Source organism: Astatotilapia calliptera, chromosome 7 (assembly GCF_900246225.1).
Source record: "Astatotilapia calliptera chromosome 7, fAstCal1.2, whole genome shotgun sequence".
Taxonomy (NCBI): Eukaryota; Metazoa; Chordata; class Actinopteri; order Cichliformes; family Cichlidae; genus Astatotilapia; species Astatotilapia calliptera.
In genome coordinates this window covers 10,727,180-10,744,213 of record NC_039308.1, presented here as the reverse complement: position 1 = coordinate 10,744,213, position 17,034 = coordinate 10,727,180, and the positions used below count along the sequence as shown (strand labels likewise).

Here is a 17,034-nt window from a genome sequence, read left to right as displayed (position 1 = left end):
GCAGCAGATCTCAACTTCCAGTCTGAAAGTTAATAAATATGTCAAAAGGAATTAGCTGGTGTAAGTTAGCTATGTGTTCTACGGAACTGTGAAAAATAGATTCCTAAATTGTGGTTGATGCAGTAAATGATGGGGAGATTTCATCCCCACTGTGAATTAAATGTATTGTAGAAGCAGGGGTGTCTGGACTGGGGGGGGGGGGGGGGGGGGGTAATCCCTGAATGATAATTTGAAGCTGGGGGTCAACATAAAAGGTACTATTTCAATCTGTGAAAATCATAGAATTCAATGCAGTACACATACTGCAACTACCACAGCCATGGCAATCAGGGGCGTAATTTCCAGGGGGGTTAGAGGGGTTATGACCCCCCCGATAATCAAACCCAACCAATATCACCCCCCCAATAAAATTATGAATTATCTTGTGTAAATAGCCTTTTTTTTTCTTTACTCATTTAACTTATTACGAGCAAAATAGTTGCATGTTAAATCATCTGGAAATGTACCCAGATTTATTTATTTATTTAGACAGAGGACACAAGTTACAAATGATTTGCTTTCCTGCTTTTGGCAATATCTCTAAAATGAGAAGCATTCTGTCTCAGAGGGGTGATGAAAAACTACTTCATGCATTTTTTAATTTCTAGCCAGGACTATTGTAATTCATTATTATCAGGTTGTTCTAAACCCTCCCTGAACAGCCTTAAGTTGATCCAAAATGCTGTAGCGAGAGATTCCCAGCCAGCCGTGGCAGATGCTGCAAATCCCTGAGCCTGGTTCTACTGGAGACTTCTTCCTTAAAAGGGAGTTTTTCCTTCCCACTGTCACCAAATGCTTGCTTAAGGGCCAGGTCTTTCTTGGAGATGAGATTTAAATCTCAATGACACTTTTTACTTAGATAAATAAAGGATACGAAGAATAAAGAGGGGGATGTCTGACTGCTGGAGTTTTCTCTGTGTTATTGTAATGTCTTTTGCCTTGCAAAATAAAGCACCTTCAGCCAACTGCTGTTATCTTCCTCTATAAATAAAACTAAATTGAACTTTTATTGTGTATATAAACAGGGAATCGTATGAATCAAATCTAATTGTCACGTTCAAAAAGTGAGTAATTATTTTCATCATATTTACTATTGGGTTTTAAAATTAGTGATATATTTTGCACCACATTTATAAATTAAGACAACGCGCGACACGAGTAAAATAAAATTAAGAATTAAATTCAATATTTTTATTTTTCTGCCATGCAGACCGCAAATAAGTCATGTGATCTCATCACGTGACTGGGTTCAAAGTTGAAAGTCAAACAGCATTACAGCTCCTCGGTATGGCGGTCTTGGTAGGTTGCAGATCCTTTTGGCAATCTTTTCGCGTACAGGCAGCGCATCGACAAAGTGCGTGTAGGCTAGCCGCTGCCTTCTTCTCCAGACGGTATGTTCTGTCTAACAGAGTCGTGCTTTGTCCTCGCCTGAACGGCCACGGTGCTGTTACGCGATACTACAGCTCCGACTCAAAGGATGACCTGCGCGTTAGATACCTAGACGGAGAAGACAGCGGTAAGTTCTTGTCACAGCCTGCATTACCTGGAATGCGAGTTTGTCAGGAGAAAGCTGGTGTTATTGTCGAAACGGAATTCCAAAAAAGTCAAAGTAAAAGGTGGCACTCACATCACTGTGTAACATGATGTCATCCTAGACCGTAACAAAACACCAGAAAAGGTTCAAATTCATTTAATGCAGGTACATTTCCAAAAAAGAATTTGATAATCCCTTACCTTTAAGGCGAACAGAATGCAGTTTTGAGATTGTTTACTGGTAATGTTTAATAATTATGAGGAATTTCAAGTTAGTCGAATTTTCTCGAAAAGCTAGTGATATATATATATATATATATGCTCTCTGACCATCTCGGCTATTCTTATATTTATCTTCTTTTTCAATTATATATTTATTTTGTTTATTGATTTCATTGTATGCTTAAAGTATGGTTTTAACTGCTATCTCTGTTTTATTATTGGAAAGCACTTTTGTCAACTTTGTTGTTTTTAAAAGTGCTATATAAATAAAGATGGATTGGATTGGATTCTGTTTTGGTGACATTAACGTGTGTGGCGTGGTCAGTCAGCAGGATGTCACATCTATCTTTCAGGTATTGTCGTCGTTGGAATAAATCGACCAAAAGCCAAAAATGCCATAAGCAAAAATCTTGTGAAAATGGTATGTATTGCTATGTGCCTTTTAGTCTATTTGTATTTTTTTAAAATTATGGTTAGAACCAAGCAAACAATTCATAAGTTTCATCTAGAATTCTACTTGCCTGCACTACACATAGGCTTCTTTGTGCTTAGGTCATTCAGAGAGCTTTGCTACTTGAGTTATACATTATATGTAGTTATGGGTCATTATGGCTCAGGGGTGGCGATCTTTTTACATGTGTGAGTGAATTTAGTTTAAAAAGTTTTCAAGTGGTTAAAGATCTAAATGCCAGTCAATACTACAATTTCCTTTTCCACTCTTAATCTCCTCTAGTCACAACTTCTATAAACCAATTAACTTTCTTGAAGAACAGTTTTAAAATTAAACGGCTTTAAGATCTGGAAGGAGTGCACACTTGTCTCTGTTCACCAATAACAGCTAACTATGACTAAGCTGTCCATGTTGTTTATGTCCTCATATAACTCAGTAACAGAAAAATAGACTTCTGCTCTTTAAATATCTGCTGAGCCTAAGCACTCAGTAGAAACTTAAGAGCTCAAAAGTATTTTACTAAACTTTTAATATTTCTTAAGTACTAGTTTATCCTGAACTATGCTTCAAGTTATTTATTTTCAGTTGTCATAATTTATAAAATGTTGACAGACATTTTTTGTTGTTGTTGGAAAACTTTTTTGTCTTTCAGATGTTTGAAGCTGTGGAGGACATCAAGAAGAATAAAAAAGTGCGCAGTGTAATTTTATGCAGTTTGGTTCCTGGTATATTTTGTGCAGGTATACTGTCCTTGCTAATTGGGCTATTTTCTTTTTGAACCATAATTGGAATAATAATAATAACATTAAAAATGCTCTTTGTTTTACTTGTCATTCTTCAGTTGTTGATAAATTCCCACATCACTATGATCCGGAATCTGAAATACCCATCTTGGGTCTTGTGAGCGAAATTCGGCTTTAAATTCAGAAACGGTAGCAGATGCCAAAACTGTGTGTGCTGGTAATGCACTCCTCTGCTGTATGCCTCAGGAAGCCACTTACCTCTGGCTGAACGCTTTTCCTTTGTGTCTATTGGCAGGTGCAGATCTGAAGGAGAGGGCCAAGATGCACCAGAGCGAAGTGGGACCATTTGTATCCAAAGCAAGAGCCCTCATTACAGAGCTAGGTAAAGTCTGAATCATGCAAAATGAATTCGTGAATTGTTTATTTATTGAGTTGGAAGTGCTTTAATGGTTGTTTGAGGTTCATGCCACACTTGCACAAATCTCTACTTAAACTGTTCACACAAATAATTTATGGACAAATCCTACATTCATCAATATTTATTTACCACAATTTGTAAGTAATGTGAATACATTTTGTTTGAACCAGTACTTTTCTTAAATTCAGTTCACTTTTTGTTATATATGGCAGTTCCCAATGATGGTCAGTCCTGTATAAATACAGTGTGCGTCTCCTTGATTGATAGAAGATCATTCTTTTCATAGGAAGCCTGCCAGTACCAACAATTGCTGCAATTGATGGTGCTGCCTTAGGAGGAGGTTTGGAAATGGCCCTTGCTTGTGACATCAGAATTTCATGTAAGACTCAGAGGACTTTACTTTGTGCCTGTGTTTACTAATATGACATTAGTAGCGCCCCATAGTAAACCTGAAAGGGCTACACTCCAAGGAATGTATGAAAATCAAATATATATTATGAAATGTGTTTGTAGTACATTTTACAACTTTTATAATCTTTGAGTGAGAACCTGAGTTATGGCATGCTGCTAACACGGATGCTAAACATGCAGTAGAACATATTTTAACCAACTTAAAAATCAGTTTAACTGTGGCTTGAATTTAAAGTTTACTTGGCACTTTAAGCTTTACTTTTATGAAGATCTGAAGCACTATTGGTCTCATTAAAAATAAAGATGTGAAAAAAAAATTAAATAAATGCTTTCTTAATCCGATGTGTTTGAGAAATTTTGCTGCACATTTTCCAAAGCCACTAAATGCTACTAAGAAAAGTAGTAATTCCACCTCAGGATTGACCACTTGTGATTGGTTAGTTTATGTCACTCTTAAAATACATTAATATGCTGAGATGGAACAGAGTTGCAGTTCTCACTGTTCTTCACTTTAGTGGTTTTAATGTTGTGTGTTAAGAGCGTACATCAGTAGTAGTGGTAGTAATAATTTTTCTCTTTAATCTTTCTAGCCAATACTGCCAAAATGGGACTAGTTGAGACTAAACTTGCAATTATTCCTGGAGCAGGTACAGCATGTTTTATTTCATTTCTTTGTAAATTTTGTAGTTTCATTTTATATTATGTTGTCTATAAAAATGTAGTGTGTAAACAGAGCACTTATTAGATTTAGAAACCTTGGGAAGATAACTTGGGGAATTGTTTCCACAACTTGTCCTATAGTTTCTCCACAAGGTGGTCATTTTTACATTGAATTTCTACTACAGATGGAGGGCAGTATCAGTGTATCAATGGGTGAGGCCATATTCTATCCAGGTTTCTCCTGTGCCCTGTGCAGGTGGTACACAACGTCTCCCTAGGGTGATTGGCGTCTCTCTTGCCAAGGAGCTCATCTTTGCTGCACGAGTGGTTGATGGAACACAGGCGCAACAAATGGGTCTTGTCAGTCATTCTGTGGAGCAGAATGACAGTGGAGATGCTGCCTACTTGAGGGCTCTGGAGCTTGCACGGGAGATTAACCCCCAGGTAAGAAGATCATGTAACTGATAAGCAGATCTTTGTATCAATAATTTCAAGACCCTATTTTTACAATGCACTCTTACCCAACTGGACACTACTCCTTCGAGGTCTGCTTGTTGCAAAATGTGAGCACTCCATTGCGACTGTTATTTTTAGCTCTCTGTCAAAATTGCTATTCTAAACACCTGAATATTCACACTTGAGTTGCATGCCAGATTTCACCCTCTCTGAAAACAGAATCTCTCAGCTTGACTTTGAGAAAGTGGAAAGTCTCAGTGATTCAAATTACAGATAGTGAGTGGTCTTTGTGCTGGTATGGAAAGTCTTCTATTTTATTAATGTAGTGAGAGCAGTTCAGTTCAAGCTGTTTCACCCATAGTTGTCCCCTAGAACTCTCATCATGTTGCAGTAGAGCTCTTACAATGTGACCTAGGGGATGAAATTATGGTGCACAACCCTATAAATTTGTAAGAAAACTACAACCCTGGTGCTGGTTGGGCTTCTGCTCAGTTGTACCTTCTTCAGGCTTTCTCCCTGAACACAGCAGTTTAGACGCGGTCAAAAAAGTGCTTGAGGTGTTTAGTGCCAAATTGAAAGGATACATTTTTGTTTCCTTTGATCGTTCATATTTTAAAAAATGAACATTTTGTGCAAAACAACCTGACTAAAAAAAAAACAGCGAAACGTTTTCTCATATTAACCATTTCAACCATGGCATATAAAACTTATATACATTTTTGATTTTTTGACTCCACAGGGCCCAATTGCAATAAGGATGGCAAAGTTGGCAATTAACCAGGGGATAGAGGTAAGTGTGGTCAGTGGATGGGTGCCTTTACGGTTCTTTATTTTGTTGTAATTCTGTAATAAAATGTACATTTTCAAAACTTTACACCTTTTAAAGCTCTTCAGTTTAACTCTTTGCGGACAAAGATATTTTTTGGCTATATTGCAACCCTAACTGAGAATTCCCACATTCCCTTTCAGGTGGATTTATCTACAGGTCTGGCAATAGAAGAGGCTTGTTATTCCCAAGTGAGTAATGAAAAAGTGTGATTGTGCAGGTTGAAGATTGTTGGCATAAACGAAAGGTAGAATGTGAGGGTCAGGAAAACCTTATGTTATTCATCTCAATTATATAAAGTAGAAGAGGCTAGAGGCTATACTGCCCACCTCTGACAGAGATGTCTCTTTATTTGTTTTTACAACCAGCCAGTTTATTTCTTGCAGTAAACTGAGCAGTTTGCAATGTTACAGAGTTTTAGGGACATTTGTACCTGGAGATCTGTGCATTTAAAAAAAAAAAAACAACAACAAAAAAAACCTGTCTAACCAATAGGGTATTGTGAAACCATTGGGAGGGTAATTTGTGTCTTGTGTATATACAAGAACACAGAAGTGGCCACGGTGCATGGTTTTTACTACTCACATGCTTTTGGTGTTTTAAGGTGATACCAACTAAAGACCGTTTGGAAGGCTTGGCTGCTTTCAAGGAGAAGAGGCAGCCTCATTTCAAAGGGGAATGAAGTCATCGTTCCAGAATCGATCAGTTCTGCCTTCAGCTCTGCTACTGTTCACTGCTTCCAACATAAATTACGGGTCAGACTGAACTCGCCAATACATTAGCCCATACAGTACCCATAGGATAGTTGACAGCTGGACCTTAGGGGTTATTGTGGGCTGATGTTTCAGGCTAAAGCACTTTCTGACTTTGTCGATTCAATTCACTTTTATTTATATAGTGACAGTTTATGACAGCAGTCACCGCAAGGCGCTTTAAATTGTAAGGTAAAGACTTTACAACTAACCACATTAAGATTTGGAGAAACAAAGCAAACTAACCTAGCTAAGTTAAATGTGTCCTGCTGTGTTCATGTCTGCATAACAGTTTTTGATTCACTTTACCAAAATGAAGTGAATGAAGATAGTTTGAGGCCCCCAAAGGAAGAAATCAATGTGCTAGTAACAAAAAATCCTTCAGATCAACTGGTTGAAAATCATTGTTATTTTTCTACAAGTCAGTTTTTGGTGCCAAATTAATCTGATTAATTAAAAAAAAAAAGATCTGAGCAAGTTGATTACTGCTCAGAGCTTGATACGTTTCCACATTTGTTTCATAGCAAACATAACCTAAACTATTTTGTTTACGTGTCATCTTTACTTTCTGTCCAATTTTGTTACTTAAGACAACATCATATTAAAGTTGTTTTTGTTTTGTTTTTTTTTAATACAAACCTTCTTTAAACACATGAGGGGTGCTTAAAGCTTACACTGTCTGAAACGATCTGAAATCGGCTTGTCTCCCTTTACAGTAACTTTGTTCTGCTTGGCTATCCCTTGAACAGGACAACAGTGGGTTGTGCTTCTCTGCTGAAAGCCAGAGCCACACCTGAGATAACGATATTATGGATATCAGTTCTGACATCATACAAAGCTAAGAGTAGAGCAAAACGCCTCAAACCTATAGTTTTTAGTCTAAAGCCAGATCTTTTGGCTTATATTGATTAAAATAATGGGATACCTGCTGTCATTATTTGTAACTGGCCATGTTCATTACGACTGTCCATCATTAATTTAAGAAGTGAATATGACAGAAAAGGAAAAGCAGAGTAAGTCCCAGGGAGACTGTAGAAGCAGCATGTTGAATGTGAATTTAAATGCATCGCAGAGCTCACTACGAACTCCAAGTCACTTAATTATTTTTAACGTATACTACATTGAAAGATGAGTGGTTTTTCTTGCAGTATACATCTGTCCATAGTACTGCTGGAAAGGTCAAAAGCGTGGGATTTGACTCTACACACATCACAAGTCTGTTCGGTTTTTAGTGTATCTGCAGAAATTGAATACATTTTCAGTTTGACTTGAGAAATGTGAACTACACTTAAAACTTTTTTTTAATTATATTCTGAAATAAAAAATAAAAAAGGCTTATCAGTGTAACTTGTGTTACTGTGGTTTTTTTTATATAAATGATATTCATTTTAAACGTGCATTAACACAGAATTTTGTTAATCATCAACTTTTTGGCTGCTACCTTCAGGAGTTGTCACAGCGCGTGATTTGCTCTCATCTCACCTTATCCCTAGTATCCTTCCTTGTTACGCCATCCCTCTGCATACCCGCTGTCACCACATCCATGAATCTTCTCTGTGAGCCCGCCCTCCGCTTGAGCTGTCATATTGAAATACTCGCTTTAAATTTTGTAGGCTCTTTACCTTCTAATACAGTGGCGTTAGGCAACTGGGAAAAAAAAGGAATTGTCCTGTCCATCTTGATCGCTCACAGTGAGTGTCATTTTAAACTCTTGCCTCAAACTCTATCTTCAGACTTTGGGTCAGTACCACCATCCCCACACCATACATCATAGCAGGTGTCCCTCCCATCTTGTAAATCTCCCTTTCACGCTTGCTGCTATCCTTCTGTTGCAAATCATCCCTACTGTTACTACAGATCAGAGTGGTGCTTATAAACACCTTAGACAATGGAGACTCCTGCCTGAGTTCATCTGTCAGCCTGTCCAACACCTTTGCAAATAAGAAGGGGTGATGATGTAATGTAATACCACCTCCACCCTGAACACTTATGTCACTCCAACCACACACCTCACCACTCTTTCACTGCTGTCCTCATACAAATTTCTCTGCTACTACTGATTTTCTAATGCACCACTGCAGTTCCTCTCTTGGCACCCTATCATATACTTTCTCCAGATCAATGACACTACAACTCTTTCTGACCTTCTCTATACTTCTCTATCAACACACTCCACCTTCCTTCTTAACATAGCTTCAACAATGCTTTCCCAAATCTTCATGCTATGGCTCATCAATTGTATAACTCTGACCATCACTAGATCTGCTTTCTGGACCTCTCCTATATGGTTTCAGTTTGTGAAATAGTATTTCTTTCTTGATTTCTATTTTTTTTTGTTACATTTTATACTTACCTGTTTCAGTTTCTCAAACAAATTTTAATTTTAAACAGATAATTTAAGTTAATATAATGCAGATTTTAAATTGCCAACCAACCCTAATAACTGGTTCTGCAATCCTGCTAAGCAAGAACTGCAATCAAATATTTGCAATACCTGGCAATGTGACTTTCACAGTGCTGTTGGGGAATTGTGGCAGTCTTCTTTATTAATTTTCTTTTGTTTGGTGCTGTGCTTCAGATCACTGTCCTGCTAAATAAACCAAGTTCACTTGAGTTAGAGGGCATAAACTGCTGGCCAGACATTCTTTCAGGATTTTCTGGTAGAGAGGACGATTCATGGGACAGTCACTGCAAGTCATCCAGGTCCCATAGCAGCAAAGCATAGACCATCAAACAACCACCACCATGTTTGACCATTGGTGTGATGTTCTTCTTATGAAATGCTGTTAGTATTACATGAGATGTAATAGGACACAAACCCTCCAAAAAGTTCAGCTTTTGTCTCATCAGTCCACAGGATATTTCCCCAAAAGTATTGGGTATTTTGAAGATGTTTTTGCAGTAGTTGTGCCTTAAAACTCTCCCATGAATGCCATTTCTACCCAGTTTCTTACTTTTGAATCATGAACACGGACCTTAACCTGAGGCCTGCAGTTCTTAAGATGTTGTTCTTTATTCTTTTGTGACCTCCTGGATGAGTCATTGATTACTCTTGAATTTTGGTAGGTCAGCCACTTGAAGGTTCACCACTGTTCCAAGAATTCTTGATTTGTCCATAATGATCTCACCTTAGTTCATTGGATTCCAAAGATTTAGAAAGGTTTTGTAAACTTTTCCAGTCTTATAGATGTTATTGACTTTGTATCTAATCTGTTCATACCATAATCTAAAGAAACTAATGATGTGTTACTTTGAGATGGTGTCAGTGAGTGTGGCTGGCCATCATCTGTAACCTGTTCTCTTTATGGCCACTCAGTCTACATCTGTTTTCCTGTCTTCTCATTTATGACCACCAACTTCTCCTAAATATTTTAGTCACTGTTGAAGAGTAGTCCCAACTGGTCCCAGGATATCAGCAATTTTGTATTGAACTTGTACTAGCAACCATACCTGTGTGTATTTGCCGCAGTCCAGCTTGCCTTTCTTTCTGCAACAAATACAGAAGATGGGTAAAACACTGTGTCATTGTGCCCTGGAAGTCCCTGAAACCTAGTTATCAATGGATCCCACCTGTGACTACGCATCTCATTGTCCAGCCTTTACAGTGTTATGTGCAATCTCGTGGTTGTTGGTCTTGTCCCTTAGGGTTGAAGTCAGGGTTGGCTCGGGTCTCTAGCATGGGAGAGGGTGTCTATTCTGGGTGTCGAGTGGTTCTTGGGCGCCTGGGGTCCTGTGGCCCTGATTTCAGCTCCCACAAAGATGGCTGGCCTGTGGTTCTCTGGTGCTCTTGCCCTTTGGCTGTGAGGGCTCCATCTAGGGCCTCCCTTCTTCTAATGCTGGGGTGGGCATGCAGCTTTTATCAATATGTGTGGCCTGGGGTCTTCAGTACTCTGGGGGTGCTGTGGATGGCCCGGGTCTTTTTTCTGTCTGCATCTGGCCTCACATGTTGGTCAAGTTACTTGAAAAAGTAATTAGTTACTAATTACTTCTCCAAGAAATTAATCCCATTACTTTACTGATTACTCATTTTCAAAAGTAATTAGTTACTGTATTACTTCGTTACTTTTTTAAAACATGATACACAACCTGAATAAGTTATAAAGCAAAAGCCCTTTCAGGCCAGTTCTATTTTTTCTGCATAACCCATAGGCTAATTATGTTTAAGGTTGAAGCATTAGTTAATGGCAGGACTTCTTTGAGCAGTTTTGTAGGAATGGGGGTCTAAAAGACACATTGATGGTTTGGAGGAAGTAATTATTGAAGTTAACCCAGAAAGATCAGTTGGAGAAAAAAGACTAAATGAATATCAATGATGAATAGTAAGATGTTCTAGCCTAAGAAGGCTTTCTTATAAAGCAAAATACTATTTCTCCAGGCTATTTCCCTGGCTGCATGAGTATCATTTGCACCACTTACTGGACTATAACTGGAGAGCTTTCTCTAACAAACAGATTGAGCTTCTCTACCAGAACAAATACAGGAAATCTGGCATGCATTATACAATATCTCTCTACAATGCAGCAGATAATCATCTTGACTCCCACTTTAACCTCTTTTTCCCTTTCTGATTTTGAAATATTTTCTTATGATGATAATCCTTATTATTACTACTATAGCAAGAGAATTTCCCAAATCTGGAATAAATGAAGTAGATCATATGTTAATTTCAGCTTTTAAAAAGTTCTGTATAATATAAATATACACAAGTGATTGTTCATGGTGGGTCTTCCGTTGACAGATGAGTAAAGGTGTACTAATACACTAATATGGATGCATTAATAGCTAAACGTTCACATACGGGGAATAGACATTTTTGTACTGGATTCAACAGAGATGATGCTTGTGGTTTGCACACTGCTGAGAAAAAGACATCTCAGTTTAGTTAACTTCTGCTCTGTTTTATGAAAATACTTGTGCTATTTAGGAGCAATAAGTGGGCCTTGTGTTATGGAGTCATCACTCCAGCAGACATCAATTATAACACTCAGTTGCAAACTTTTCAACATAGGAGTATGTTGTACCACAGAACACCACCACATCCAGAGTGAAGACTGAGTGAAGACTTTTAGGACAGAGAGTTTTGGCACTGAACTCACAGCTTTTTCCTCTTTTCAGATCATCAAACAAAATTAAATATTAGACAAAGATAACACAAGTAAATTAAAATGCAGTTTATAAATGAAGGTGTTAAAAGGGGAAAAACACTTTTGAAAAACTGGAGAAAAAATTCCAACCCTACATGGCCCTGTGTGAAAAAGTGATTGGCTCCTAAACCTAATAATTGGTTGGGCCACACTTAGCACCAACAATAGCAGTCAAGCATTTGTGATAATAGGCAGTGAGTCTTTTACAGCCCTGTGGATGATTTTTGTCCCACTCATCTTTGCAGAATTGTTTGAGCATGAACCATCTTTTATATGGTTAAAGGTTATGCCATAGCATCCCAGTTTGATTCACGTCAGGACTACAACTCATCAGTCCACATTTTCCCATCAAGATGTTTTCTGGCAACAGTGAGAAGAGCCTTTATATTCCTTTTGTTCAGCAGTGGTTTTTGACTTGGAACTCTGCATGCAGGCCATTTTTGCCCATCTCTGTCTTATGGTGGAGTCATGAACACTGACCTTAACTGAGGAAAGTGAGGGCTTCAGTTCTTTGGCTGTTGTTCTGGAGTCTTTTGTGACCTCATGGATGAGTTGTCACTGCCCTTGCCATTTGTGTGGCAGTCACTTTTTCACACAGGACCATGCAGGTTTGGACTTTTACCTTTTAATAATAAAGTCCTCCATTTAGAAAATGCATTTTGTGTTTATTTGTATTATCTTTGTCAATATTTAATTTGATCTGACACATTTAATTGTGGTAAACATACAAAAAAAAAAATCAGGAAAGGGGCAAACACTTTTTCATCCCATTGTACATGGTGGTCTCGCTTTGCACAGCAGAATTTGTCATTTCCGGACCTGTAATCCACAATTATTGCTGTCTGTCATGAAGTGCAGGTAAATTAAAACAGAACAAAACCTCAACCGGAGAACCATATATGAAAATCAAAATGAAAATCAAAATACAAATGTTTTTATTTTTTCCACATTTTTAAAAAAATGTATCATATTTATCTTAACCTCAAGAACAATCTACACAATCAATACATTTTTCTAGTACAATGATGGTGATCATCAGGCTCAGTCTGGGGGCGACATCACTGCACTTGCAGCCATGTCTTTTTTTCTTTTGCATCCTGTGATTAGGATTTGTTGTTTAGGGTTAAGTTAGGCTGAAGGTAGACATGCATTGCTTATGATATAGAATAAGGGTAGTCATTTGTGCAAGGCTGTGAACAGACTGTTGAGGCCCTGGCCAGCAGTTACGTGCAGACCTGGCCTGTGGCTTAATGCTGCTTGCTCAGGGCCTGACAACAGACTGAACATCCCCACTGTGGCTGGCCTCCTTCCGGCAGATGTCCCAACTCTAAGCCGGGGGGAATCCCACCACAAGTCAGAGTTGCGTAAAAAAAGACCGGTTCCCCAATACTGGAAACCTGCACCCCAGACGCTTCTCATGGGAAACATAGAAGGTGCAAGTGTAACGGCATCCTTCACAGATTTCTTCTTTTTTTTTAAGGAACATTTTTTGTCACCGCAGGACAGTTTGGAAGATGTGGCTCTTCCTCCCTGAGCATGTTTTGTGGGGCTGTTTGCAACTGTTTCTTAACATGTGGTTTGGGCCTCAAATTGTCGAATTGAAGGCCATCTCAACAGTATTTACACTGAGCAAACACTTTAAAATTTTGTACAACCAAAGTAAAGCCAACATTAGAAAATATTATTAGGTAGAACATAGTTAGGTTTGTGATGTTGAATAAAACTATCTGCACCAAATTTCACTAGAGGGAAAAATAATATTTGTAATTTTTAAAAATTGGATGAACTGAGTCCATAAAACTGGATTAACTACAAATTATATCAGTTGCCAAGTTATGAGTCATTAATAGGTGTGTCGTGTATTATAGATATAAAGGCAATAATAAAGTTATGAGGAGAAGAAATCTGGAGCTCCTATTAGAAGGAATTCAAGAATCAAGGCTCCTCTTTTCTAATAAAACAAAGGTAAACTTTAAAAAGCCAACTGCAGTTATAAAGGGCAACACATTACCTTAAAAGCAGTTATATTTCTTAATTGGGATCAGGCAGCTTCTAGAAGTTCACAGATGAGCTAAAAAGACAAATGAGTACATGAAAACCCTCAGTGTTATTCATGGAGAATGAAGCAGTCCTAGTTCACTGGAATTGAAATGGGTCAGCAATCTGACATGATCGTCATTCCTGATGTGCAGCCCAATGAAGATGTTTAATGTGTGCAAAAACCTGTTACTTAACATCCTGCTTTTGAAATCTCTTCGACCAGATTAAGCAACACAAAAAACACTTGATGGATTTTTCAAAATTGCACATTGTACACAAAATCCACACAATCTAGTCTCTCAGTTTAAATTCCTGTCTTCTTTAAGCTCTGTTTAAAATACAGAGTAGATCTGTCTTATCCATTTTTCACCAAGCTTTTGGAACTAAACATAACTAGCAGTGTCACAACAGACGGAATACCTTTTACTCGCTCCAGCTTTTTTAGTGGAAATGCATAACATTTGTGTGACGTGATCTTACATTTTACCTCAGGTCATCTTAAATGATCTTAACCCATTTTTGTTTCTTTGACAGCTTGCAACAGCTGTGGTGTTCAAGTTGTCAGTTTAATCAAATTTGACTCAAGCATTTACTTGAATGTATATAGTCAATAGAGTTTGACAGTCAGAGATAAGAGACAGTGTGTACCCAATTTCTGTTTCTGACAGAAAATAAAAACAACAACAACAAAAACAAACACATAATAATAGGTCCAACAGCTGGGCTACTCTAAACCTACATAGTAAATTAGTTGCATCTCATCACTGGTCACTTTGAATAAGTAGATTGTCAAATTTAAGTACACCATAAAATGTAAATGCTTTATCATTTTATTTTACAGTTGTTTGCCAGCTTTTCAATTGATGTCCAGTAAAAATGGACATCAATTTTGAAATGTACCAAAGTGAAAGCTATCTATCTCCTCTCATCTCAAGCAGTAGTCTGTCATCAAGCTTTTCGCCTGTTTTGGTCCTTTACATCACTCCATCTTGTGGTCGTAGTTGGCTATTGCGACTGGAATTACACCCTCCTTGGATCCCATTGGAAACTGTAGTATGTCTACTTTTTACAGGCATTTCAGTTTCACATTATCAATCGCTTGTCAAGCTGAGAGCCAAGCAGCTTTTTCTGGTTGCTTGTGCAGGAGACTGCTGGGAGATTAGCATCCTAGACACTGGCTCTGCTTTTATTGCTCTGAGAAAGGTTACAAGCAATGGAAACAGAACTACTCTCAGTAAAATAGATAATCTTGTGTGATTTATCATAATAACAGAATCGTCTACTTTTACTTGACCTTGGCCAAAATGTGTGTTATATAAACAAAATAGAGTGCAGAGTTTAAAAAAATACAGTGATTCTATTAGCATGTTAGCAAGAAAAATCTTGATGATGACGAGATGTCAGATCTTTAATAAAGCAGATAAGTGAAACAGGTGCTGGCACACTTGGCCTACTATAAAAGTCGTTGCATCCGAGCAATAGAGACCAGATCCATTTTTGTACCTGTGAGTCTGGGGATTAACTGGCTTTTCTGCCCATCCCCAAGTGTCTACTAGAGAAGCTACAGGTTTTGGCCATTTTTCCTTTTTTTAAGTTCTGGAGGTTGACACTTAGTTCTGAGCTGAGTGCCACTTAATGACATTTTTTCAAGAGGAAAAGTGTGGAAAAAAATAGGAGTAATGTCCTGTAATGTCAGCATATAATCTAACACTTTCTAAAACAAAAACAGTTTTATCTTATGATGCTCATATGGCCAAACAGGAATGTGACTAGGGCAATGTGACTGGTTAAATAATAATGTAAGAAGTTCAGCTGCATTGCCTGAAAATTTTAAAAGCTATCAGTGCAGACTACAGCCTTCAGGTCATGGTGTTCTGGAAACTAATATTTTAATCCATCAGAAGTGAGTCAGTGAGAAACTAAGATGTTTGAATGGAATTCAAGCTAATGACAATAACCACTTGATAGCGGGTATGTTACCCAGAATATGTTGTGTGTGTGTGAGGTGTCCTCAGACACTTTTGTGGCTGCGGTTTTATGTGTTTCAAGTTGTCTTCACGGCACTTCTCTCTATAGGGTTGAGTGCTGTGTGACTGGATTAACTGTCAAGATCCAGAGATAGATTAACCTCCTAAGACCCGAACTCTTTCATGTCATGCATTTTTAATTTCTCTTTGCTATTTGGGCTGATTGGGACCTGACGAATGTAAAAACAAAGAATTACCAGATTTTTTTTACCAGATTTTTGTTTCTGAGAGAAATGAGATCCACATACGAGGACATTCGTTTTAAATTTTGATAGAGCAGCAGCAGTATAATGTCCTTGTAAGTGGATATCAGGCCCTTGTAAAGCAAAATTTTGTATTTTGGTCTAGACAACCCAAAATGTGATGTCCACATATGTGGACCCAGGTCCTAGGAGGTTAAAAATTCAAATGAAAAATTGTATAACTAGTGTATTAGCAAAACACTTAATTAAAGTGGGGGCATTTGGCCAACCAGGTAGGGCCTGCATCTTTTGAACTTGCCTGTTTGAAAACCAAGCATGAATTGAACAGGAATTGATAAGAATATAGCAATTTAGATTCTGTTATCAAGATCACTTATTGATTTGATTCTATGAGTGATTCTCTTATTGATTCTCATTGGGTTCTCATTAGCTCTACATTCATGCAAACTAATTACATGCTATGTGGTCAAATGTTTGTGTTGGTAATGGAATGTAGTGCACATAATATACAGAACACCTCTCTTAAAAGTAATGCAGTATGTTATTTAATTACGCCCAGGATACATTAATTCATTGTACAGCTTGTTATGTTACTTTTGCAGTACTCTGTAAAATGTCCTGAAATGCACTGTCACATAATTACCATTTACCAATAATATAAAATAACACAAATCTCTATTATAATGAGGACAGAGACATGATTTTGTACTCCAGTAGTTAGGTATGAACACAAAGCTGCCAGAGATGCAAAAGCAAAGCGAGGATGAAAACATGAACAGGCAGAAACAGATGCCTGACTGCTCATCCACTTGTTACCTGTTAAGGTCAAGCTCTGCTGCTGGTTTGGCATTTACTCAGCTTTAGCATAGACCTGGCTTCTTGGCTAGCTTAGCGTTAGCATGCAGGTGTCTGTGCAGATGCTTGCAAAGAGCCAAAGTTTTTCTGCTCTGCTTCTGTAATAAAAATGAAATGAATGTCCATATCCATACTTCAGACTGACAGTAGCAAAGTCCAAGAACTGACACGTTTTTTCTGGATGCTTCTGCTATGATCATTTGTAATGTTTGGAGAGCAGCCAAACTGCGCTTTACACTTTGGAGTTGAAAGCC

At 37.9% G+C, this 17,034-nt stretch overlaps 1 protein-coding gene across 1 annotated transcript; it reads left to right on the top strand.

Moving 5' to 3' along the window:
• The first annotated feature begins 1,272 nt into the window (after positions 1-1,272).
• auh (AU RNA binding protein/enoyl-CoA hydratase) lies at positions 1,273-7,845 on the top strand. The gene is made up of 10 exons (XM_026172996.1): positions 1,273-1,555; positions 2,148-2,215; positions 2,898-2,985; positions 3,284-3,370; positions 3,693-3,785; positions 4,408-4,464; positions 4,734-4,921; positions 5,673-5,723; positions 5,903-5,950; positions 6,364-7,845. Exons 1-10 carry the CDS (start codon positions 1,327-1,329, stop codon positions 6,439-6,441), a joined length of 987 nt encoding a protein of 328 aa, XP_026028781.1. The 5' UTR covers positions 1,273-1,326; the 3' UTR covers positions 6,442-7,845.
• The last annotated feature ends 9,189 nt before the right edge of the window (positions 7,846-17,034 follow it).